At 35.9% G+C, this 26,926-nt stretch overlaps 1 protein-coding gene across 1 annotated transcript; it reads right to left on the bottom strand.

Moving 5' to 3' along the window:
- Nucleotides 1–25,885, bottom strand: LOC150089328 (lysosomal alpha-glucosidase-like). The gene is made up of 2 exons (XM_090389949.1): nucleotides 25,818–25,885; nucleotides 1–2,644 (listed from the first exon to the last, which is right to left on the bottom strand). The coding sequence occupies exons 1-2, from the start codon at nucleotides 25,883–25,885 to the stop codon at nucleotides 1–3; spliced, it is 2,712 nt and encodes a 903-aa protein (XP_090246075.1).
- Between the last annotated feature and the right edge of the window lie 1,041 nt (nucleotides 25,886–26,926).

The following is a 26,926-nucleotide window of genomic DNA, read 5'->3' on the forward strand; positions in this document are numbered from 1 at the left end:
TCATAATTTCCATGTGAGAGTGATGTGGTTATTTTCTAAGAGATTAAAATTTATATTTATAAAATTAACGGTTTCATATATGCTACTATATGTTATAGTTACATTTTGAGGAACTGAATTAATTCTAAAATCAGATGGGGTTTTCCTCATACCGAATATGCTAATTTGATTAACCTCAGTTGATATGTTTCTCTGAGAAAGAGTATTTAACAGATCTGAAGGACCGGAATGCATAAAATTAATGCTTGTATCTGATGCTATAATTGTCACGATTGTGGAGTTTCCGTTATGTGTTTCACCATCATCAAAATATATTTGCCCTCTTGCGAATGTTTTATGCTTATTACAATCGCCACTTTCCTTTGCTTTATTTGCTGGTTCCTCACATGTCAATGCAATAATCAGATTCAGTGGCTTTTTTCTTGCTTCTTGGACATTGACTACATTTGTGTCATATCTGGGAACGATGAAACCACCCCGAATGTGCAAATTGACGTGGTATTCAATTGCAAGAAGTTCCACTTCTTCTTCTTCTTGTTTAACTCTCTTACCACTATAAAAGTCATACCAACAGCATGACGGAAAATAATTTTTTATAATTCGAATATTATTTTGAAATACTGGTGATACCATAAGAGCTGGTCCAAGTAAAAACTGTTCGTCTATATTATAAGTTTTTTTATCGTTATAAAACTCAAAAAATAGAGGTCTGGCAACAGGGGTTCCGTTTATGTGAGCTTCGTAGAACAATGTATAGAAATAAGGCAAAAGGGAGTATCGTATTTGCAGGGCATTTTTTGCTGCAAACATGGTTCGCTTGCCAGAATGTATAGTGGAAATATTATCACCTCTGTACGTTATCATAAGGGGTTGAAATGCGGCCAGCTGCATCCATCTGGAGCACAAACTTTCTTCAGGCTCTCCCCAGAAGCCACATGCAGGTGACCCTACTAGAGGGATTCCGTATAAGCCGTAATCTAACATACTGACCGCAGAATATTTTAGCATATCCCACGTCGCTACATTTTCTCCTCCCCAGTATCCTCCATAATGGCCACTCCCAATAAAAGTAGACAAACTTATAATAAACGGTCGCTTATTTTTAACTTCACCGGGCATCAAGATATCGTAAAAACTCATCATATGCTTGTGGCCGTATAGATTATGCAGGAAGAAGTGTTCATAAGATTCGGTATGCAACGAGTCCATGCACAAAGTTCCATATGATAGATTACCACCTCCTGGAGAGAATAATGGGTTGTTAAATTTGTTTGGAGAACAGAACCCCCTTAAGTTTCCGGTCATCGTTCGCAAATCCAAAGGCGTATTTTGATCTAATAACACCCCATCAAATGAGAAGTTAGAATCATTCAAGCACCCCTGAAAAGTATCAAATATGTGAATTAGAGTAGAACTTCCGATGAAAAAGTCAAGGTATTCCACTTCCACATTATTTTGTGATAAACCCTGATAATTTTCTTTGCCGCTGGATTTCTTCACAAAAATATCTCCTTCTGGGCGCCTTAAGCATTCATCGGACGACTGAGTTTGGTTAGAGACGAAAGGGGTATGCACCACCATGAAATTTAAAGAGCTCGCACGTAGTTTCCTGGAAATCTTTTCGACTGCTACAACATTCAATGTGTCAAGGCGTGAAAAAGACCAGCTACCACAGTCAGAGTCATATGGAATAAGATGATCTTGCATTAACGTAAGGGATTCGATAGCATCGTCCAAACTGTTTGCCTCGCGACACGTGTGGTGACCCAGAGCCCAGTACGGAGGCATCGACGGTTTTCCTACATAATCGGTTAACTGTCTTATTACATCATTCGGTGAAGGTCCGAAGAAGAAGTGAAATTCTAACTTCGGTTGAGGAGTTGGACCTAATACTCGAAAGGTGACAGATGGTAGACTGCTTGTAACGAATTCCATGGGGTTACTGCTAGCGATAAAAACCCCATGGGCATTTCCATCTTCTTCCAGAATTAAGTAAAAGGGATGTGCTCCATTCCACGAGGATGTTTCGTTTAGTTTACCTGAACGGGAAAATAATGGAACTTTTTGAGTTTCATCTAATTTATGAAGGAAACTTGAACTGTTAGATTTGCCCAAACCATAGAGTTTGTGATTCCATAATAAAGTAGTAGTAATTTCTATAAGCTCTCTGGAAAACAGTAGCGGACCATGTTCGGTATTAAAAATATTTCTCCCTTTTTCTCTTCGCATAATGGTAATTGTAAACTTCTCTCCTATTTCTGGCGTCCGCACTTCATACGCGGTTGAACTCACTGACTTCGAATTGTTATATTGGTATTTCAAGTATTTTTCAAAAGGATCGTGGGTGCTATTATTGGCGAACAGCGTTAATCGCAAATGATAGTTTTTTAAATAACTTATTCTCACCTTGATCGATTTATACAATGAAATAGGCAGCCGTGTTGTATTGGAGTCGTAATTATATGCTAAATGAAAAAGATTTTTATCTTCTGTTATGTTAGTAACAGTGTAAAAATATTCAGAAGGATTCCCATGAAAGCAAGCCGGTACATAATCATAGGAAGAATTATCCCAACAACAATTCTTTGACCTGCAGAAGGTTTCGTTGAGTTCTTGACGGGCCAGGCCTGGAAAGCAGTCAATTCTAAAAGAAAAAAAACAGAAGGAAAACTTGTATATTCTCATGAAAAAGTGTAAACATATAATTTAAAATAACAACCAAAAGACTGAAACCAAAAAAAAAAAAAACAGACAAACCAAAAGTTGATCTATATATATATATATATTACGATATCGCTTCTTATGTGCTGGCTTGGGTTGAGTTTTTCAAACTGAAAGCGCAAAGGCACGTTGTCTGAGCACAAAATATCAGTAGAGTCAACTGTCAATTTTGATGGCTCAATTTAAAGGACGAAAAAAGTGACTGACACCAGAGCGTATTCTGAGGTGCTGATGAAATAGAGGAAAGTGGGAACTCATGAGTCATAAGCAAATGTTCCCGTCTGTTCATGAATAACTCGCTATGATCACCTATGCCCTTTTTTGTTTTTAAATTATAACCTCACTTATTGGTGAAAACAGAAATCGTGCGCATTTGAATGTTGCATAGAAATTAAAGCTGATAGAGAAGTTAAAGTGAAGGGGAAATAGTTATTGTTGAAACCAATTCAATCAATGGTGATGGAAATGGTTAGGGAAATGTTGGTTGGCATTTCACTGAATAGCGAAATACAAACAACTATTATAGCCATCGGTATGCTTAGCTACGCAATTTTGAGATTTTGCTTAAAGTAACTTTCATTTTTTAAGTTTCTTTTTTTTTTTTTTTTTGATTACCAGTTCCTTATTCAACGTTCTTATTTCACATAGTATATCTTATGAAATGTAATAATGTTTTAATTATATGTATAGGAATTCCTTTGCTGAATTCACTACTGTACAATAAGATTACTGGATGAGTGGGTTACAAAATCAAATGCCGCGCACAAACAGAGATGGACTGAAACATAAGAATCAATAATATAGATTAAGTAGGTGTTCAAAAAAATTAACACGCTGATTACGAAAAATTCAGCTACCAGCTTATATAGAATAAACCAAACAACAACTTGTAATATTTTTTTTGTTAAAGGAGAATCGTGAGCATTTTTATTATTCGTAATTATTTAGAAATATTGTATATGTAGCTACCGTGGAAAGTTCGATCTGCTGCATACTGCATACTTAAGTAAGGAGTAGTTATGCAAGACGGTGAGAAGCGTAAGCGTCCTTGCGGAATTCTCTATTAAAACTGTATCCCTGATGAAGCAAGGAGTATTAATAACCCATTGAAGTAACTTTGGCAGGCGGTTGACGTGTGCTACATCATCCTAGATAAATTGAAAAATGAAGAGTCGTCAAACTTTTACCCAAAATATTTCAAAGGGATTTAACCAGCGCTCTTATTATCTGCTGGTATAGCTTCCTCTGAGAGGCGTACACTGAGAGGCCACTTTATTAGGCAGACATACCAATCTTCATGGAGCGCTCCTCCAGTAACAGCATCTCGTATCAGTACCGTGCGATATAAAATGTTCATTCGTACACTAGTGTGCAAAACTTAAGGACCAACTCTAAAGGTTACAAACATAAAATTTTTACTTAAAGTACTCTTTACTGATGAGAGTAGATTCAGTCTCAGCAGCGATTCTGGATTAGCTAATCTGGCGAGAGGTTGGCACGCGGTATCACCCCGCAAACATCACTGAAAGGGATCGATATGGCGGTCGAGGTTTTCTCTTCTGGGGAGACGTTATCTTGGATGGACGTAAACAACTACAGATACTAGAAGGCAGTACTGTAACCGGTGCACGATACTGTACTGAGGTAATCTTTCCCCATGTGGTGCCATTGATCCCGAGTTCGTGTTTATGGATGATAACGCCACACCCCATCGCACTGCAGCTGTTGGTATGCTTTTGGAAAGTGAGGACATTGTTCCCATGGATTGGCCAGCCCGTTTCTGCCGATCTAAATTCCATCGAACACATATGGGACGCTCTGGGGAGACGCCTAGCGGCACGTCCACACCCACCAGAAAATGTTCACCAGCTGAAGATGGCGCTGAGAGAGGAATGGACGATGTTACCGCAAGAACTTATCAACAGCATTGTTTTAAGTATGGACAGGCGGTGCAAAGCCTGCATCGACATTAAGGGTGGCTACATCTCCTACTGGGGGTTACTTCTTCCCTTAGTTCCATCTTTGGCAGTGATGTATCTGTATCATGGCAGCCAGAGCTATGTTGCCATTTTTGAATCAAGTCCCTCTGTACCGTTTTGTTTCCGCTGTTGTTTCCTTCATCATTTTTGTACCCCACGAGATTCTTTTGGTATGCTTTTCCCATATCCAGGCCACTCGTATGAGAAGCTACAGGTGAAAACCTGACTGGTCCTTAAATTTTGCACACCAGTGTACATTTCATGTCCGGAAACTGCGTGTGTTCTCTGAACGGATTGCTTATTTTTCTGGACGAAAAAATGCAGAATTCTGGAAGAAGAAAAAAAAAACTTGCTATCTTCTCTCGAGACCTACAAATTTAGCTACGGTGTGAAATAGGCCCATAAAAGTTCCTCATGTCAATGACGAGATTCGAACCCAGACCGTGTGGAGAGAGCGGCGTTATTAACCACTGTGCTAACCGCCACAGGGACATGATAAATAGTATGCAGTGTGTGTGTGTGTGTGTGTGTGTGTGTGTGTGTGTGTGTGTGTGTGTGTGTGTGTGTGTGTGTGTGTGTGTGTGTGTGTGTGTGTGTGCATGCAATTTAGGGCGGGACTGCGCAAGGCGAAAGATTTAAGTGATTTGAACGTGTCACGGTGGGCGCCAGACGAGACGAGACGATATGAATATTTAGAAAACAGCAATCCTGCTTAGTTTTTCAAGTACGAGTGTCTTGGATGTATCGAGACTGATCCAATAACTAAACAGTATCCAACCAACGGCGATGTTGTTTTAGAAAACAGGACTAATGCCAAATTCATTTTAGGAGCATCAGGACTAATGCCAAATTCTGCAAATTGCGGAAGACTTGTGCAGGCTAACAGAAAGGCTACACTCAGTCAAATAACAACCGACTACAACAATGCACTTCAGAGAGATATTTCGGAACGCACAACTTGTTATTCTTTGTCACGGACGGAGTATCGCAGCCAATAGCAAAACCAGGTTCCGCTTCTATCGCCAAAAAAAGTGGGTACGGTGAGCTCAGCAAAGCAACCCTGGAAAATGGAAGATTGAGAAAACTATTGTCTAGTCTGAAGAATCCCGGTTCTTACTATTTCACGCTATGGGAGGACCAGAATATGGCAAAAATAGCGTGAGTCCAATCTTGCCAGATGTCAACAATGCAGGCTGCTACTGGTGGTGGTGTTATGGTTTACCAAGTGTTTTCGTGGTGTGCTTTGCGATACTTGACACTAATAGTCAATTCTTTGATGCCACAGGTTATTTGGAAATTTTTCCGACCAGTCACAGAATATCATATTGCAGCGTATCCATCTGCGAATGGGCTCTTACACTGTAATACGTTATATCACGAGGACAGCATTGTACAAATTGGCTCCAGAAACATGAAGTTGAATTCATTTGACTGCGGCGGTCTCTCCAGTAATCAGATCTCAGTTCTGAGGACCTGTAGGATGAGGTGAAACGAAAACTTTGGAGCAGTGATCCGCAATTTGAGAGTAGGAGTATGTTTGTTCAAAGAAAAAAATGTATTATAGGGATATAGCAAAACGGTGGAGCATAACGAATAACCATACAGAGAAAAATTGTGGCAAGTAAATCAAAATGCCATTGCAATGGGGGATTTTAATTTTTCCAGATATTGACTGGAACTTGTGGATTGGTCATTTGCACACAAGCAAGACTTTTGTGGATTTATTGGATGATTGTTTTCTACAGCAGCATGTTAGAGGGGTAGCAAGAGAGAGAGAGACTCTTGACCTGATTATAAGATCAAGAGTGTTCCTGGACAAAGAATAGACAAACTTTTGGGGTGAACGGATGGGTGAGATGGGAAATTTTGTTTTTTTTTTTTGGCTGATGCTGCATAAGCTTGCTTTCTTGCATCATATGTCTCTCTACTAATGCTAATCAGCAGCAGTCATTCTTCGTGTATTAAGAATACACAGGTAAAAGCACTATTGGCTGCAGTGATTACAAGTGTATTGATGTAGGATTTACTTAAAGGTGTAAATACCATCAACGGTAAAGAGAAGGGCTTTTGCTTTCGTAAAGATAATTGCTGATGGTCTCAGACAGTTTTTAAATTCTATACAGTGAGACCAATTGAAGATATTATCAACAGCAAATTCTAAATTGAAAGCATTCAGGAATGCAATTATAGAAGCCAATAAGCTTTTGATAGATTGAAGCCTTGAGCAGTATGTAAATGGGTGTCAGTTAAACTAATGGAACTCTTGGTAAAGAATAAATATGCATGGGATGCATAAAACTTATCATGCGATACAGAAGCCTATGGTAGATATAAATAAGTCTGCAATCTAGTCACGGAGGACGTTAGGCTGGCTAAGGCAGATTATGAGAATTCTTTCGCAAAGGATGCACTGAAAGATAACAAAGACTTCTCTAGTTATGTGAAGACTAGAAGACAGAGGATGAATCATATTTGTCCACTAGAAATGAATGGTTTTACTGCAAATGATCCTGCTCAGGTTACTGACAGACTGAATAAGAATTTTGCACTTACCTTCACACATGAGGAATTCTTTAGGGAAGGAAGGGAATGCTAGAAGTTTATTAAATTCTAAGAGGGAGCTAAATGATTTTGTGTTAACTGAGAAAAAAGTGAAAGAAAAATTGTTAAAACTAAACATAAAAAAGGCATCTTGGGTGGATGGAATCTATCCAATTATATTAAGGGACGCAGAAAGGAGACAAGCAAACCGTAAGCCATTACTATGAGAACATCCTTGGATTCAGGAGATGTCCCTATGAACTGGAGATGTGCGAATATATTTCCAGTTCACAAAGGGGGGTGGATCAATGGGTGGCATAAGTAATTCAGAATCATCTAGACAGGAGCAGTTATATTTCAGTCATAGCATGGATTTGTTAAGGAGAGATTTTTTGGATGCTATTATGTAGTAACAAAGGAAATAGATGCAAAAAGTAATTTTTATATCATATAATTGGATTTCAAGAAAGCTTTGGAAAGCGTAGCATTAAAGGCAAGATACTGCTATGGATAAAGAGAAGGTTGAGTAGGAGAAGAGAGAGAATGGTTATCAATGGACACTGTTCTTCGCGGACTAATGATATTACTGGAATCCCCCAGGGTTTATTGGTTTGGCTTATTGTTATTTTCTGTATTTATTTGATGAATGTATGTCAGGCTTAATGTCTACGTTTGCAAATGTTACAAAGGTTTGCAGGATGGTTAATGACAGTAATCAAGGTATGCTGCTACAACATCTAGAAAAATTATGCAGGTGAGCCGAGAAATGGCAGTTGACGTTCAGCATTGACAAATACAAGGTAAGGCATATCGGTAGCAGTAATCTCAGGTTATCATACGAACTGTGTGGTAGTATACTCAGAGCAGTGAAAAATGAAAAAGGCATGGGTCGGGTAACTGTGCAGTCAGATGCTAGCAAGGATCATGAGGAGATTATGCCATCGTACAAGTCGCATCTTGATTACTGCATACAGATCTGGAGTCTCATTTTAGGACGGATGTAGAGCTGAAAGAGAAGAGCAACGAGATTGGCGAAGGGAACAAAGTAGTAAGCCATAATTATTAGAGCTTGATACTCTTGCCAAGAAAGGCTTCAGTTCTGGAAATTGCAACATCTGTAGATTAGAACCTGCGAGTTGATCTGATTGAGGTGTTTAAGGTTTTGAATAGATTGTGCAAGCTGAATGCTAATAGCATTCTTCCTCTTGCTCAGACTATGAACATGAGGGGTCATAAATTCAAATTGCAGGATGGTTGCAGAACAGAGTTCGGATGTTTGTATTCAGCCAGTGGGTGGTTAATTGTTGAAACAAACTTCCATTGTTGTGGAAGTGGATAGTTTGAAAAAAATTGAAGTAAGGACTAGACAAACTACTGGAACCTATTGGAGGGGATGGACCTGTGATGATGTGGGAAGGTTTTTTTGGCCGATGTTGTATAAGCTTGCTTTCTTTCATCATTTCCTAATGCTAATTTGTTAGACCTGTGGAAGAAGTTGAGTCAGCGTGGAGCTGCATTCCTGTTACACGCTTTCGACACCAAGATGAGTCCACGCTGCAATGAATCGAGGCTGAGGGATAAAGGCAAACCAATTCACTATTAGTGAATTGGTTTTAAGAAGTTTGAAAACTGGATACCATATAGGGGGCAAATTTTCGTAGGTAACCTCTCCGTTCTTATCGTGTTAGTTCTTAGTTCTAAAATTTTACCAGAAGTTGAGAAGTTGTGATTTAATGTTTATAATCGTAATATAATCATCGTAATATAAAATCAAATATTATCGGTATTTGATTTTTGTACTTGGTAATATCAATTCTAATATTGTTTGGTTACTGCATATCAAATGAGGACAGGTAAACCTAGTCATATTTTTTCTTGTAATTCTTCCAGTATTGTAAATAATCTCTCTCAAGAAATATTATAATTATAATATAAATTTATATTCTAAAAATTTGTTTGGTAAGTATTCTGTTTTTATGTAAAGAATGATTAATTGCAAACCTGAACTACATGTATATGTAAAAGCTTTATTTGATATCAAATTTACCTGCGTACTAATAAAACTGTACAGAGATGACATCACATTAAACGAAAATAAAAGTACTACGGAAAGCTTTTAAGTATCGGGTTCTCTTGATCAACCTCAAAATAAGGCAGCGAAATACAACAAAGGCAATTCAAGACACATCACAAGATACTGCCCTCTCCCCGTTTTAACGTGATTTGTTTTTGTTAGTTGTGTTCCCCCTACCCCTTGTCATATTTTGTTCCATGCTTCTTTTATGTTTCCTCTGTTCTGGATGCGTGACCTTCCTGTCATCTGTCTTGACTTGTTTACATTCAACTAAATCATTCCCTCTGTGTTTAGGCTGATAAAGAGTACGTTCTGTCTTCGAAAACGGTTTTGCAGCAGTTTTAGTTTCTTTTAATACGGTTTTATATCTAAACAGTTCCATTTATATATAGTAGTGTTACTTTAAATAAAGCCTTTACGCTTTGTGGCTGCAACAATTCATTATTTATGGCCTTATAGTAGCTTTTTCAGTGATTTGTTTTATTTTCAAAATTTGGTCAACCGAACTGAGTAATACAGAAACTGGGGGCAGGTGTAGGAGAATTCATGTACTGTACTTCTAAGTAATTGGATGCTTTTTTGGGATCATTTTATTGATTGAATGGACAGCAATGAGTTTATTTGAGATGAAGAAATAGAAGCCTCGGGTTTTCAAATATAAAAGAAAAAAAGCTACGAGAGAAGTAAAGAGAACATTACAAAGATAAGTTTTAAACCTCTCATTGAAAGACGTCTAAACTTAAGCAGTTCGACATTGGGTAGTGATTAAGTAATATTCCGGCTGGTGAATCCTCTAATGATCTACGCATCCCATTCTGAATAGAAGTCTTATATGCGACGAAAGCTGAAGAACCTACAGTATTCTCTGTCACTTTTATTCAGGTAATAAATACTGCATATGCCATTAAATTATATTAGTTTATATTTGTTATGGGTAATTAAATGTGTTTAAAAATGAAATTTGACTTCATATTGAGAAAGCCCTTAAGTGCACATTTTTATAAGTGTGCAAAGAAAGCTTATAAGTGCAAATTTTATGTAACGATGTTGTGTAATGACTTCTACTCTATTTGTTACACTATATGGCTTACAGTGGCGTATCATCTGGAGCTTGAGCCCTGATTCTATGTATTTATTTATTTTTATGTAATTTTCTCTATTCCTTTTTATTCGACCCTCCCCTCTCCCATGAAGTTGAATGATATCACCACAGAATAAGCCACTGACACACTAACGCCCGTCAAAATTTTTACCTGTGAAATCATGGAAAACATAAGTTCGCTATTGTTCAAGTACAAGTTAATCTAACCCGAGACCGCTTTCAAGTATTGCCTTGCATATGAATTTTTTGAAAAGAATACCAAAATTATAACTATAGTTTTTATTATAATTTTTTTATTAAAGTATTTATAATAGTTATGAGAAAAAAATAATTTTTTTTATTCAATAAATGAAAAGTTTTTTTTTTTTTTTTTTTTTTAAATGAACAATACTGTACCCTCAACGAATGAGTTCCAATTGATTTTGTTATCAACAGCCGCAGCTGAGTGTTGAAATTTGAGGGTACATAGCCGTTTGAGTTGAGTGGTTCAAGCTAGCATAATTGCTAAATATGGCGATGTTCTAATATTCTATTTAATTTTTTAACTCTTCTGACGTTATGGGTCGTCCCAAAGTAGAAACAATTTCTCTTTCGCTAGAATACATTACTTCATATAACCTCATGATAGACAATATTTTAGCTGTTGAATTTTTCTTGGAGGACTGAGTCCACATTGTAATATACATGTGTAAATAGCTGTCCATATACCTCGCCCCCGCTCTCTTCTATCATGCCATATGAGTCGTGTATTTTGAGATTGATTGTTCATGGCATAATTCAACACTTCTTACATTTCTAGGGTACAGTTTGTAAATTGCTTTTGCAGGCCGGCGCTTAGTCCGCTAAACCAAGCCTATTGGTAACTCTTTGGGAGGTATCCGATCATGTAGTGTACAATCTCGCTGCCTTTCGTCTACCAGGTAGTGACTGGAAGGAGTCCGAGTAGTGTGCATACGTGAAAGGCAGTATCGTGAGCACTTTATGTGAAGGAGCTGAGTGTACGCCATATCCAAATATTTCATTAATTCATACGTAGTGTCACTCCCTACTTAGTAGTTTTAATACAGTAGTCACAAATGATGCAAGAAAGAAAGCTTATACAGCATCCAAATATAAAAAAAGAAACTATTTCCCATATCATCTGCCCTTCCTTAGTTTCAATTTATGACTCTACATATGCGTATTCTGAGCAAGAGGAAGGATTCCATTGGCACTGAACTTATTGGAAAAATTCCTGGATATCTTTAACAAAGTCCCAGGGCTGTCCTAGACCTGTTTGCACTGCTCAGAACTTCATGTCTTACTGCCCTTATGGGTAGCACAATTGGTATAATCACCGCCCTCCCCATATAGGGGGGAAATACCTCAGCTCGAATTTTTCGTCAAGCAAACAGCAAATCGACGAACACATGCAATTTACAGATATCCTGAATTTTTTTGTTCTCCACTGCCCAAATTTGGCGTATATCAAATGTGTGGTACCACACACTTGATACGCTAATTTGGGATTGCTGCTACCCATATGAAGTACCTTACATTTATCAATTTTAAACTTCAATTGCCACTTTAAACTCATCTGCCTAGTATTTCTAAATCTTGGTGCAGTAGCATACCCTAATTACTGTCATTCACCTCGTAAACCTTCGTATTATCTGCAAACTTAGACATCAGGCCTAATATGCTTTCAATATCATTTAATAAATACTGAAAACGACAATGGACACATCTGCACATTCATTAGATATGGAAAAAGTAGAGTCCAGCACCGCGTTCATTACTTTACCATATCTAATTTGGATTCAACATGAATAATCAAACGAATAGAACAAACTTCTCTGAAAAGATCTAAACATCGCAAAATCTTCCTCCTTCATTTCACAAATATACGTAGTCTTAGTTTAAATCTAAATGATGACCATTTCCGCTTCGTCTGCCAAGGCCCAATTACTTTTATGGCAGAAATTATCGGTTACCTCAACCATTACTGGTCTCAGTAGCTCTAATTATTTTCTCTGATTCCTTTCGCATCAAAGGTGATACTTGACCCGCCAGAGACTTCTTAATTTGGAATCTCCTCTTTGAGTTTGGCTTTAAGCCAGAGGACTATAAAATCTGTTTAAATTTCTTTACTTGTTCTAATATAATCTCTTGAAATCATTCATCTGTTGCCTCTATCGTGTTCTCAACTCTACAAATCACTCTGAACTCAGTCGTCTCAACCTTTAACCGGTGCACGGTACTAAGAACTATAGACTCCAATACCTTTTTTGCTGGGCTTTTTATAAAAAAAAATCGATTAATAGCAGCTTTATTCTGCTGTGTGTGTGTGTGTGTGTATATATATATATATATATATATATCTGAAAAATAAATATGATATTTAAAATAAAAACATCAGCCAATAGTACGGCAATAATGCGAGCGAAACGAAACGTAAAATAATATAAAATAAACAAACAGGGAAGGGAAAGTAGCGGTAGTAGAACAAAAGGTAGTCGATAATCCCCTGTATAATTTAGTCAATTAAGTCATTAAACCCAATTAATAAAACATGATGTAAATTTAAAATAATGCCAATTATACATAATTTAGCGGAACCCCCTCGAAGGTACCATTTCCAAAAGACGTGAAATATCACCAAAAAAGGGTTAAAGAAACTACCAAAAAATAAAATATCAAAATAAATATCAAAATGTCAATTTGACTTAATTGACTAAATTATACAGGGGATTATCGACTACCTTTTGTTCTACTACCGCTACTTTCCCTTCCCTGTTTGTTTATTTTATATTATTTTACGTTTCGTTTCGCTCGCATTATTGCCGTACTACTGGCTGATGTTTTTATTTTAAATATCATATTTATTTTAATCATCAGATATAATTAGGCATCATGTGGAGGATGTGCATTTGCTGCCTCTAATGATAGCTACATAGCAATATTTATTTATTTTTATCACTTTTGCCTAACTTTTACCTCACATAAAATATATATATATATATATATATATATATAAAGTGTAACCACTTCCTTGTATTAATAAGTGATAATCACTATAAAACAGAAAGTTCAAATTTTCTTTTACACATTTCCTTTGTTTTAATTACTTTTATTATCATGGCAGTCATTTATACATTTAACAATTTTTTGCGCATAACTTTCTATGTTATTTAGTCGGTAAAGTACTCGTTTAAAAATAGTTAAATTCTATAATCATCTGTCATTACCAGCCAGCAAGGAGAATAAGAGATTCTCACCTCATAGCAAATTCCTGGTAGCATCTCAACTCTTTGGAAAATGGGTTCATTTTGTTAAAATAGTTGATCACAATTAATGGGCCTACTGTTCCGAAAACAGTACAAATAAGTACACCTAATCCAACACCAACACGTTTATCAATCAACAACTTTTGCCACCATCGGAGTTCAATTTTTCTGTAAACCATACTGAACTCTTACTTTCCTATTTCTCATCAACACTAAAAATCTGTCAACTTTACTGCTACCATTGTTTCGTATTAACAAAAATGCTTATAGATAAACTTTTGCTTATCGAAAAAATAGTCCTCGTTCTTTCTCTTCCTGGCAACATTCTTTGTGATTCGTTGTACTATCAGTGGAATAACGTTTATCCAAAAAGCTGTTGTGCATATCAGGTAGATTATTAGAAAACTGTTGTTATAGCAACAGGTCCTTTAATTTGATATGTAAGCATATTTTATATGAGCGATAGAAGCGCTATCTTTTCATAATAAAAATGTATATAATCATTTTGAATGCATTCTTATTACTTTCAGTTTTGAATTATAACCTTGATAAACGATTTCGTTAAGGATACGCGTATATTTAGTTGACTGAATCAATCTATTTCCTCCATCTTATCTGCCTGGAAATCTTGTTTTATAAGCAAGTTTTAAAGGTATAAGTTAATTCTTAGAAAATAACTTCACCACTGTATCAGTTACGAATAATACAGCGGCACTATTTCCAAGGGTTCTCCTGGACTAACATACTGCGCATTCAATACATTTCTGAGGATACTGCTTCTCTTACTGGAGATTTAAACTACATTATGTTTAGTTGAGTCACCAGGTGGAGGAGTATTTTGAAACTGTCTTTATTTTACGAGAATAACGACAATTCAACTAAAATCAAGTTTATAATAAAGAAACTAGCAACTGGATATGAACGATACCAAAGTTAAGTATAAATGCATTGACCTGCATTATGGTGTTCAATTACAGAACTGTAAAAGCTGTTGGTGCTGCTTTGTATTGCAGTTGTGCTGCTATTCACAACGAAGAGAACTACTTAATGGATTGGCCGGGCTGTTGGATATTTTTAAATGTTGTCAATGCTTTATAGTGTTAGGGGTATTGAGAAAGGTTGAATAATGTAATGAAGCACTTTTATATTACTGAATAATTTCAAATTAGTTTATTAAGTGATTGTGAGCTAAGTAACCTAGATTTGAAAGAACGGTGACAGTATAAGTTTTTTATGTTATTTAATCTATGGATATCACGACGTATCATCATTCACAAATTACATTTAGATCTAGGTACCCAAGTTTTGTTTCAGACTGGTGTTTATTAAATGCTCTTCATCCAGTTATTAAACTTTAGCATAAAATAATACTAATAATCTGAACCTTAATTACAAAGGTGACCAATATTGATACTCGGATATAGTCAAGGAGGGTCTTTAAAAAAAAAAGAAAGTAAACTGCGGTTATTGCACTCATACTTTGTTATTCGACTCCTTCCTTTAGGCCTTCGTTGGTGGAATCGCCATTCTCCTCACGCCAGTTTTTGGAAAAGAATTGAGTCGAATCCCGTCGATGACGTGAGGAATTTTTGTGGGCCTTTTTCACAACGTTTCTGAGTTGGTCTCAAGAGAGAGGGTAGCATGGTTTTTAAATCCAGGCAACTTGGGGGTTTTCGTCCATCAAATCGAACAAACTTCAAATGTAGCGCCTTGTCAGGAGAACTGACTGAAATCACTCAAAGAACACGGCGGGATTTTGTTTCCGTAACTGGCAGCAAAGCCCTCTGAGATATTGATCATTGCTTGTAAACAGTTTAATGGAACCAGCTATGCGAATTCAGTTTGTGGAAAGAATTGCTATAACTCAGAAACAAGGAGAAATCACTTATGTTTACATTAACTTTTATTGTTTTTAGGTCCTAAATCCATCCCTGAAGTGGGCTCCACATGTTATGATATACCCTGCGCGTTCGTGCGCACGCGCATTATACCCTGGGTGGTTACTTCAGGCCACTTTATTAGGATAGCATTTTCATGAAATGGGTGACGTTTCCATCTCAGAAACACGAAAAATCCGAGTTTGCGGAGATGGGGGGGGGGCTAGAAACCACGAATCCACCATCTGAGACCGATTAGTCACATTGTGAAAAAGCCTATAAGAATTCAGGAGTCAATCATTTATAGAATTCAAAGTCCTGCCTTGTCCTTCCGATGTGGAAGGACAGTGATTTTAATCACTGCGTTACCTACAATACACATTATCAATATAATGCGCTACAGTACACAATATCACAGGTGATATTGTGTACTGGCCTAATAATGTGTAATTTTTATGTTGTGCGATAAAGGTAGTTAAATAAAATCTGGTAAATAAGTTCCAGTTATTTCAACGTTGTTGTATTAGGCTAGAAACGTGTTCCACAATAACAGATAAAAGCATTTTTTCCATTTTCGGTACAGGAGAACAGATTGTTACTGCTACAGGATAAAGTAATAAATTTCCAACGCTATAATTTGTACAGAAAGAAAGAAATACCTGTTACTATACTTTGGCCACTCTTACATTCATTCTTACATAACAAATATACGTAATCGAGTAAAGCTCCAATTGGTTAGTTGCCAAATTACCAGCGACAGTTTTATCCGATGACGTACATTTGTTTATACCAGGATGAGAGCGAAGAGTAGAAGAATTAATGCTCCTACAGTAAATGTTAGGAAATAATAGATATTTCGATTATTCTCAGTAACAATCTGTTCCTGTTTCAGCTTAGTAGCAGTTACAGGAGATACTTCCCATCTTTGGTTCAGAAGCAATATTGATCCCAAGCAACAACTCGGTAGGCTTAAAATACTGACTGACAGGAGCCAAAGCTCCTTGAGATCTTCGGTTACCTCGTGTCGCTAGAGCAAGGATGCGGAAACTTTTTCAATCCGAATTCCACTCTTCATAGCAATTAATAATGGCTCCTTTTGCGATGTAATTCGAATTTGATACAGATTTTGGTTATTTTCCCATAAGAAAACTTCAACGTACATATGAAAATAACTGTTTACGATTTAAAAACTATTAATCATACTATTGTTTATTTATTTAAGAATAAACGGGTTAAACAAACCGATGTGTAGCAAGAATAAAATTAAGTGATAGTTTTTTTAGCCTTTGTAGGAAAAAGAAACTTGTGTAATGGAGAAGACGGTGGTACAATAAAAATATAAATTTAAAGTTTATAAAGCAAATATACATATTTCGCAATATTATACCAACATGTACCGGATAGTGATTTTGAAAATTTATTTCACGAGAAAAAAACATAAATGGATCTAATATATGCAATACATGTATAAATAAAGGGAAAACACCTACTTAACCTGTTACATTAGTCAAGAAAGTTACGTGGCTTTTTTCTGGTAACAAAGTGTACATAAATCTTAACATTGTTGAGCCAACAACATTTACCATGAATTTGGAGGTTGCAACTATCTTAAACTCAATGCATATTCGTTTCAAGTAAGACGTAGTTATTAACTGTTAAGTTAATGCATACTAATTGGTTAAATTCCATAAAATAATCACTCAATCAAATTATCTTGTCACGTATGCGTGGTCAAAGAATGAATTATATGCTTAATCAATAATGAACTATGTGCGTATTTAAATTTTTCTATTCTCCGATTGCCACCTTGTAGATAACGTCCATTTTCTTATCCCTCACGAAGCCTGACAAGCATTTTCAATGGAGTGAGTGAACTAGCACCAGATGTCTTCATTGTCTAATCTAAGCAACGAAGCGTGAGTGTGTTTAATTAATTTAATTTCAAACCTTGTTCGATTAATGATTTGATTGATTAATTTATTTTCTAATCTTGTTTGATTAATAATTAATTTAATTTGAAACTCGAAATTAAAATGGCATATACGCCATAATTTAAAAATAAAGACCCATTATGCACAGCACTATTTTTTCATGCGAATCCAAATCTTATCAATGTCCCTGAGTGCAGGTAACTCTCCTTTATACAGCTATCCTGCGGTAGATATGTTCCAGAGAAAAAATGTAGTAGTAGTGGCATGTGATGCAAGAAAGCAAATGTATGAGCTTATGCAGCATCAGCCAAAAAAAAAAAAAAAATCACACCATTCCCTCCAAATGCCTGTCCAGTTCCTCCTTAAATTTATTCAACCTATCAACTTCCACAACGACAGATGGAAGTTTGTTCCAGCAATTAACCACCCGCTGGCTAAAGGCAAATTTCCGCACATCTAATCTACATCTGTCTTTTCTTAATTTGAATTTATGCCCCCTTAGGTTCGTAATCTGAACAAGTGGAAGGATCCCATCAAAATTCAGCGTGCTAAACCCATTCAAGGCCTTATACACCTCAATCAGATCACCGCGCAGGTGTCTAGTCTCCAGCCACTGCTATTTGCAGAACTTAAGCCTCTCTTTGATAAGAGGATCCCTTCATTCCCCTCACCAATCTTGTTGCCCTTCTCTGTACACGCTCAAGTAAATCTACATCCTTCCTAAAATGAAGCCTCCAGACCTGTACGCAGTACTCAAGGCGTGGCCTGACCATTGCCTTATACAGAGGGATAATCACCTCCTTTTCCCTGCTAGCAAAATTCCTATATATCATTGACAAAACCCCATGACCTGCCCTGGCAGCCTGTCTGCATTGCTCAGAAAACTTCATATCTGCCTGCACAATTACTCCCAGGTCTTTTTCATTTTCTACCACCTTAAGTGTAGTACCACACATTTGGTACGTTTCTCTGGGGTTACTTCTACCCATATGCAGTACTTTGCATTTGTCAAGGTTAAACTTCAGTTGCCACTTCTTAGCCCATCTGCCCAAATTATCTAGATCCTGTTGCAGTAGCACGCTGCCATTACTGTCATTAACAACCAGAGAAACGTTTGTCATCCGTAATTCAGCCGCTAAATTATTATTTTGCGATAACCATATTGAACCCTGAATGTATTAATCCTTACAGAAATCGAAAAATTTAATTAAAAATAGTTAAATAAAAATTAACTGCAAATTAAAGGAATAAAACTGTTCAATACACCAATATGAAGAAATTACTGCATAGATTTAAGTTTGTCCTGGAAGCGGCCTCATCTCGAAAGCGATGACCCCCGTATCAGTGTGTTCTATTAGAGGCATGTTTATGCTTGGTATCGATAATGAACTTTCTCTGAAAATATAACCAACGTATTTTGCTCAGTACGCTATTTCTGCTTCTTCCTATAAAATTTTCATTCAATCGATTAAGTCCCTGAAAACATGCGAACTCCAATTTACTAGGGATTCATCTCTTCAATAATTAACTGAGCCTCCTCAATTAAAGTAAAAACTTATCCTAGTTTCTTCATTGTAATTTGAAGAGGGATTTGTCCTTAAGAGGCTTTTTCGCTTTCATCTTTAGAGGTTGCTATCGTTCTTCCCAATTCAAGCAAGTCTTTATTTGATAGAACTTCAACTCCGCGAATTTAACAGCTCCTTCCTCAATCTCATTGAAACCAACATCTTGTGAAAGTTTAACAATGTCCGTTATTAGAGCTGTTTGTTCATCGAAGCCTTGGAAATTATACACACTTTCGGGTCATTTTTCGCCATAATAAATTCAGTGTTGAACGTTTTATCTCATCCCAAGGTTCTCTCGTATTGTTATTGGCATGCGTGATGCTGTACTACACTATAATTCTTCAATTGTTCACTTTCCTGCACCTTCTGTTCGGTGAATCATTTGGGCTAATGTGTTTTATTTTTAAAGAAAACATTAGCCCAGATGTTTTAAAGAAACTAGTTCGCCTTAAATGTGCAGACTGCGCCTTTATACACAGGTTTGGCTCAAGGTTGTTGCATTTTTCTGTGAGAAATTCAACTCCATTATTACCGGAATTCTCGTTTAAGTTGATTGGATGTCCAGTGTCATTGCGCAGAAGAAACTACGCTTTGTGCGCGACATTTTTTGAAATATTTTTCTATAGCGAAGCAGAAGTAAGAAGTAAACCATTTTTTTTTTTAAATCGGCCGTTACCATCTCCTAATTAATTCGCTACACAACAGGAAGGGAAGTTTTTTGATATCCTTTAAGAGCCATTGGATTCTCTCTGTGATATAATCTAGCATTGGCTTCAACTTAAATTCCCATTCAGAATTTGCTTCTAAAAGAACAGTTAACCTATCATTTGCAGCCTTAAACTTAGGTGTAAACTTTTCCTCTTGGGAAATAAAGGTTCTTCTGGTCATTCTTCAAAAAGAGACTTCTCATGTATTGAAGATTTGACATGGCAAATATCCTCCTTCTGCAATAATTTGTAGAGGTTTACGACACGCTTCTATGCAGCTTCAAAATCACTTCCATCGCCAATTAATTTGAAGTTGTGTAGCTTAGCTCTTAAGAAAATAAAATAAAATGCTCGAACTATCCAGAGCATGCATTGAAACTTTCAGTGGGACTAGTTTCGATTCACTTTTTAAAATTTCAAGGAGACGCCTGGCTTTCTCTTAAATTATTAGTTTAACGGGAATTGTGCTTGGTCTTTAATCCAAATTAACTATTTTCTCTATCGTCAACCTATGTAATTGCTGAAATTCTGCATCTAATGATGGAATTAGATGCTGAATTCCATCATTAGAAGTGCTGTTAAGATGCCGTTAGATGCATCATTAACAGCACTTCTTCATTTGGTCTTTATTTATCCTAATAACATGTACAATAGATTCAGCTAATCCCACTGATTAGCAACATCAGTCACAAGATCACCATTTTTTAAGGCCCCTAACTGCTGCAAGTTTTATTTCTAAATTAATACATTTCCATTTACTAGCACAAGGAGTTGAAGAAGATTTTGTCTTTTTGAAGACTACTTTACTTTCTTCTTGATAGCTATAATGAGGGATAAATTCCTTTAAAATATAATAAAAAATAATTTTTAAAAAATTCACAGAATAGAATTACAATAAGCAATTGACAGCGTGACACACGATAAAAGACTGATTGATATGAAAGCAAGGAAAGATAACACGAGATTTTGTCAATTTTGATTATGAATAGCGTTTTTTTCCTATATTTTAGTATATTTGGCTACTCGTAACTATCACAAACCCACACAGACTACGAAGAGAGCACAGACCACATTGACCACAATGTACACAAAACTCTCCATATTTACAAAAGTATTTGGTTATTATTATAATATTTTTTCATGGCTGAGTATGTTACCAGTGACAAAGCGCAACCTAGCACTTGATCTCGAGCTTAACTAGCTTCGATTGAATTCCTTTAGTGCAACAGTAGTCGTAGTGATGTGCAAATTAATCTTAAGGTTCAGAATAAGCATCTGCAACCATTCACCCGATGTAGTGCATATGAAAAAAAAATAGAGCTACATAAACATTGAGAATAACATAGTAAGGTCCTTGGCAGGAAAACAGCGCCAAGTGAAATTTTATATAATGATGAACAAAAAAAAAGTTCCTCTTGTGGGGAACAAAAGGGAAGCAAAAGCAGAACGCTTTTGCTTCCCTTTTTTCCAGACCTCCACCCTACTGAGGTCTCAAACAGCCCACAAAACTCAAATCTGACTGCAATTCACAGAAAATTCTAGGGTGTGTAAAGCGGGTGTTAGCAGAACATTAAAGACACATTTATTCAATAAAAATCTCAAAAATTTAATGAACATTGAACATTATATACAGCATTTACACAAACAAAATAATAATTACATGCATACCAATTTCCATATATATATATATATATATATGAACCATACTAGTAGAATACACTATCTCTCCCCCATCAACTATTCTAGATTTACAAATTATTAACACCAGTTTGTATCAGTTGTATGTGACTTATTATGAATCATCAATGATTACTCCATCATTCTCTGCCATTACCAATTTTTATCACTAACATCAGTAAAACCCATTACAACTCCTATTACTCGTTCTGTATACTGTATATATTTTTTCTAGCCTTTAACGCATGAAGTGTATTGCAACTCATGCCCTCTTACCTTAGTAATGTTCACTATAAATCACTCACTCCTACCTTAATTACTCTAGTTATCATCTTAATCATCCCTCTTTACTCATGAGGTTTCTCTATTAATAAAATTTACACCTCATCTGGTATGTAATGTTGTGTTGGCACCGGGCCTAATTTAATGATATAGGTTAACATACCCTTACAGTACCATCCCTATAAATATAATTTCTTTACTAATTCCTTTGTTATTTTCTTTTTATTACCCCTGTACCACCTTTTACGTTATTTCATAATCATTAACATTCATAACAAATTATCTCAACCTTAGTAACTAACTTGCCTATTACAACATGAATGCTTTTTTTTTTTTTTTTTTTTATAAAGGACTATACTCAGTTCCTTACAGGACTAGATTGAGTTCAGGATTCGAGAAAAAAAAAAAAAACAAGAGCAGACTTACGTTCCAAAATGGCCGCTACTTCCAATTTTCTTGCGTTCAGGCTTTCTTCCATTTCTTGGGCACTGTGCTTCCTTACTAGCGGACAGGCATACGTTCACTTCTGGGCACTCCGGTTTTCCTTCGAGACTGACAGGCATGCGTTCACTATTGGGGCACACTTGACATGATATTCACAGGTGTATATACTTGGCTCATTCTCTGCGGTCAGAACTAGAACCCATGAGCAGTTCCTTCGAGTTTTCCTTCAGACTCTTCACAAGGGCCTACATTACTAAGCTCTCCTATCTAACTCTGTCCCCTGCACTCAAAAATAAAACCACAATCCACTCTCTCCCATGTATCTTCAATATCCACTTCAATCCCACGTATCTGCCGGAAAAATGCCGGCATTAATTACTTGATTTAGTACTAAACATGAATAATTGAGGTTAAATAACAAATATATAAAGTAAACTTGTTTTACAATATTTATTACACAAGAATGATTAATATATTTTTATGTAATAAATATTCAAGAATCATTCTTTTCATCCTGTTATATGAATAATTAAATAACTGTTGCTGTTCACAATATTCGAAACAACACAGGTTTTAGGCCAGGAATTCTCAATGGGAGAGAATTTTTGTTTTTGGGAAGGGGGAAAAAAAACATGGGTATTACAATGTTTGTGGCCCTCCAAAGTTCAAGCCTACCCGACGACATCTTATTACTTAATATTTAATTTCTCTCATTGGGTTTTCTTTCCCCTAAGAACTGATTTTTAACATATAGTTATTATCTTATCTTCCTTCATGGATTAAGCGATCCGCCTGTTCCGATCTCGAAGAGGTCTGCCTATCTTTTCTTTGGTCTTCCTCTGTCTCTTTTTCGTTTTGCTCTATATGTATAAGCTAATTTAGGGAATCTATTATCTTCCATTCTTTCTACATGTTTTTTCCATTAATTGAGTAAATCTTTAATTCCTTTTTAATATTTACGTTTGGTATTTTATCTAATTTTGTACATCCTTTAACATATCTTAAATTTCATTTCTGCAGCTTGTATTCTATTAATGTCTCTTTGTTTCGGTATTCATGTTTCAGAACCATTTATGGTTCTGAAACATGGATTCAAGTGTTGGTATTGCCATTACTTGGTAAAATTTCAATTGTTTCTTTCCATGTTTTCTTAACCAGAGTTCTTTTTGTTGTTCCACATATATTTTGAAATTTCGCCAATTTCTGGTTCATATCTTCTTCGGCATCATATGTTATATCACATCCTAGATATTTAAAATGTTTTACTTGTTCTAATATTTCATTGTCTATAACTATTTTTGTTCTCGTCGTATTTTTCCCCTTTAAAAGCCATTGTTCTAGTTTTGATCGTTGATATTTTAACTTTATATTCTTCCGTTATTTGGTTTAATTTAAATACTTCTCTTTGTAAATTATCTTAATAATTACTTGATCATCTGCAAATAACAGTGTATTAATCCTATTCTTTGTATTTAAATATATTCCTCTATTAATTTCTTCTTTCCATTTACATATATCCTCGATTATTTTTGTAAGATGCTTTGGGTATCCTTTATTACTCAATATGCCCCATAGTTTTCGTCTGTTTATTCGATCAAATGCTTTTCATAATCTATAAATGCTAAATGCGTTTCTAAATTAAACTTCTCGTTTTTCTATTATTTGTTTTAATATAAATATTATCTGTACATGATCTTCCTTTTCTGAATCCTGCCTGTTCTTCTATTAATATTTCATCACAGTTAATTTTATTATTTTGCTATGTATTTTATATACTGTATTTAGTATGCTAATTCTTTGTATCATTTCTATTTCCTTTTTTTAAATATTGAAATAATTTTTGCTATCTTCCATTCTTCTGGTATTTTATATTGTTCCCAACATTTATTAAATAAATTTGTATCCTGTCTTTTAAAAAACTTCCTCCATGCTTGATCAGTTCTGCATTTATACCATCCGTTCCTACTGCTTTCCTATTTTTTGTAGCTTTCAATGCCTTTTCCAATTCTTCCTTCGTTATCGGATCTATGTCACTAACTGGGTCTAACTGTATCTCTTCTGTTTGATGTGTTGGGTCTTTCCACAATTCTTCATAATATTTTTTCCATTGTTCTTCCTTTATTATATTTATTCTTGAAGTGTCTTTCTCTGTGCTATTCAAGTTTTTCATCATTTTAATGCCAAATTTGTTCTTCCATGAACATGTTCTACTGTGCTTATAAATTTATCCCATGACTCTGCTTTAGCCTTCCTTATTATATCTTTAGTTTTATTGCGTTCTTGTTTATATATTTCTTCATTCTCGCTTGTCCTGGTTTGTATATATTTATCTTGTACTGTTTTAGCTATTTCTTCATTCCATATCTTTACCCCCCCTCTTTTTATAGTTTTTCCTGAATTGTCCTAGTGTCTCTTTTGCTATCTTTTGAATTATATTTCGTATGTTATTCCATTCTTCTATTTGTTCTCTCCCCGATGTTTTACTTATTTCGGCTTTAATCCTTTTTTTTTCATATAAATTTTGTATACTTCTTGAAGTAGATATAGTTTATAACCCAACTCCTCCTTCCCCTGTTTAAAAGCTTTTTCTCTTCTTCCATTTAGCCCATAACTCTATTTTTGAAGCCACTAAAAATGATCTGAATTAATATCATATCCTCTAAACACCCTAATATCTCGACACTGTTTTGCTAATTTTTGATTTACTATTACATAGTCTTGTACCCCTTGCCGACCATGTATATTTATATATATCACGTTTTCTAAAAAAATGTATTTATCTTTAAATTGTTAAATGTTGCAAAATCTCTTAATTTATATCCATTTACTTTATTTTCTCCATAATATTTTTATTGGCTTATTCCCTACCCGAGCATCATAATCTCCCAAAATAACTACGTGGTCCTTTTTTATATTCTTATCTAGTTCTTTTTGTAGCTCTAAATGAAATTTATCTGTTTCTTCCTCTTTTCCATCTTCTCGAGCATAAATTCCAATTATACAAAAATAACCTCTGTCTATTTTAAATCTTACTGTTATTATTCTATTATTTATAAATGTGTAGCTCTGTATTTTGGTTTTCCATTTCTGATCTATTAATATTGCTACCTCTTTCCTTTCGATCTACTCCATTGTATAAAAATCATAATCTTTCGTACCCTTTTTAATTTTTTCTTTGTTTCTGTTATTACTGCTACATTTACTTTCTTCTGTTTTAAATGTTTAAGTAGTTAGACTTCTTTATATCCTAATCCTCCTCTTATGTTCCTTGTTACAATATTTAAAATGTCCGTTATTCCTTTTCGTTTCCTTTTTCCAGTCCGAGTCGCATCCCTTTGTCCGTCCGGTTTTCCTTTTTGAGTTATTTTTTTTTTTACATGGGGAGGGAACCAGCCTCCCGCACAACCCCCCAACCTGGAGGACCAGTATGTTACTCTTCGTCTGATCCCTACCCTTTGACCTGCCTGGCTAGGGTGGCCCTACCGGTAGTCTACCTACCGTCAAGCATAGCTCTCTGGGTCATCGGGATACTCAAGCCTCCTCACCGCGACAAGGTGGTAACATTTCGGGGAGGACACATAGGTATATTACTATATATTAGGAGTGAGTGAAATTTTTTTACAAGGAAGATAGTGGACGTGATTCAATTACCTGTGAAAGCACTTAGGCATTAAATGCCTAAGTGCTTTCACAGGTAATGTCTCCACAATCCTTGACATTTGCGCCTTTCCGACAGCTGCTACCTTGGTGGTGGGTGGAGTTTATATTGTTTTGTTTTATTGGTCAATACATGAGGCATGGATGGGATGAGGAAATGTTTCAGTGTATTGTTTCTACTTTCTAATCGACAATTAGTATTGTTTTATAGTTTCCATGTGGAAGTTGTTTATTCTTGATCTGCTTTTGTGAGTGAAATGGGCTGTGAGAGTTAAATAAAAGTAGTTTATATTTAATTCTTTGTAGTTATTCGACCCATTGTCAATTGCTGAAAAAAAAGTGTCGACAGTATCTGGATGAATATTTAGCTTGTGGTTTTATTGAAAGCCCATGTCTTATGTGTAACAGTTCTTAAATGATGATTGAGTGTTAGCCAGTAAAATAATTTAATTACAAATAGATACTGAATATCTTTGATTACAAATAGATACTGTAGCTTTCGAGACAAATCGTGCCTCTTTTTCAACAGAAAAATTGGAACTTAATTATTCTTACGGACACAGTTATGCGTGCAGTGAGGCGTGCAAGGGCACGAGGTAGGTCATTCAATCATTAAACTGGTGTTCATTGTTGCTGCACGGACGTCCGCAGTTTTTCTCCAGCGCTTGCCCGGACATAAAACGGTTGTCTCTAAGATGGTGTAGTCTCATGCCTTTGCAGCGGTTCATGGATCTTGAATTGCCTAATATATTGAGTGACTCTAACCAGAGGCGGTGGCGAAAGTGTCGGTAGTGGTCAATTATTTCATAGTCCTTCTTGGGATTGAGGTCGTGGTGGTTGGACCAGAAGTGTTCCGCGATTTCGGACTGGTCGGTCTCAGCAAGGCGAATCGCTCTGTCGTGTTCTGCAAGGCGGTCTTGAAGACGTCTCGAAGTCTCTCCTATGTAGCAGCTGACACAGTCTTTACAGGCTATGCGGTATATTACACTGCTGCGTAAGAGAGGGGTGACAGGGGTCTTTACATAGGAAACGATAGAACGTAAGCTTCTACCAGGCAACTGCCCGCATTTTATGCGGTATTCTCTGAGGATTTTCGAGATCTG

Source organism: Mastigoproctus giganteus, chromosome 2, assembly GCF_048544385.1.
Source record: "Mastigoproctus giganteus isolate SK-2022 chromosome 2, ASM4854438v1, whole genome shotgun sequence".
Classification (NCBI taxonomy): domain Eukaryota; kingdom Metazoa; phylum Arthropoda; class Arachnida; order Uropygi; family Thelyphonidae; genus Mastigoproctus; species Mastigoproctus giganteus.

Excerpts from the sequence above, each read along its gene's own strand:
- LOC150089328 (XM_090389949.1), bottom strand. The coding sequence starts at position 25,885 with ATGTCAAGGATTGTGGAGACATTACCTGTGAAAGCACTTAGGCATTTA. Across the intron at positions 2,645-25,817 it reads ATGCCTAAGTGCTTTCACAG|AATTGACTGCTTTCCAGGCC; the intron begins GTAATTGAATCA and ends TTTTTCTTTTAG.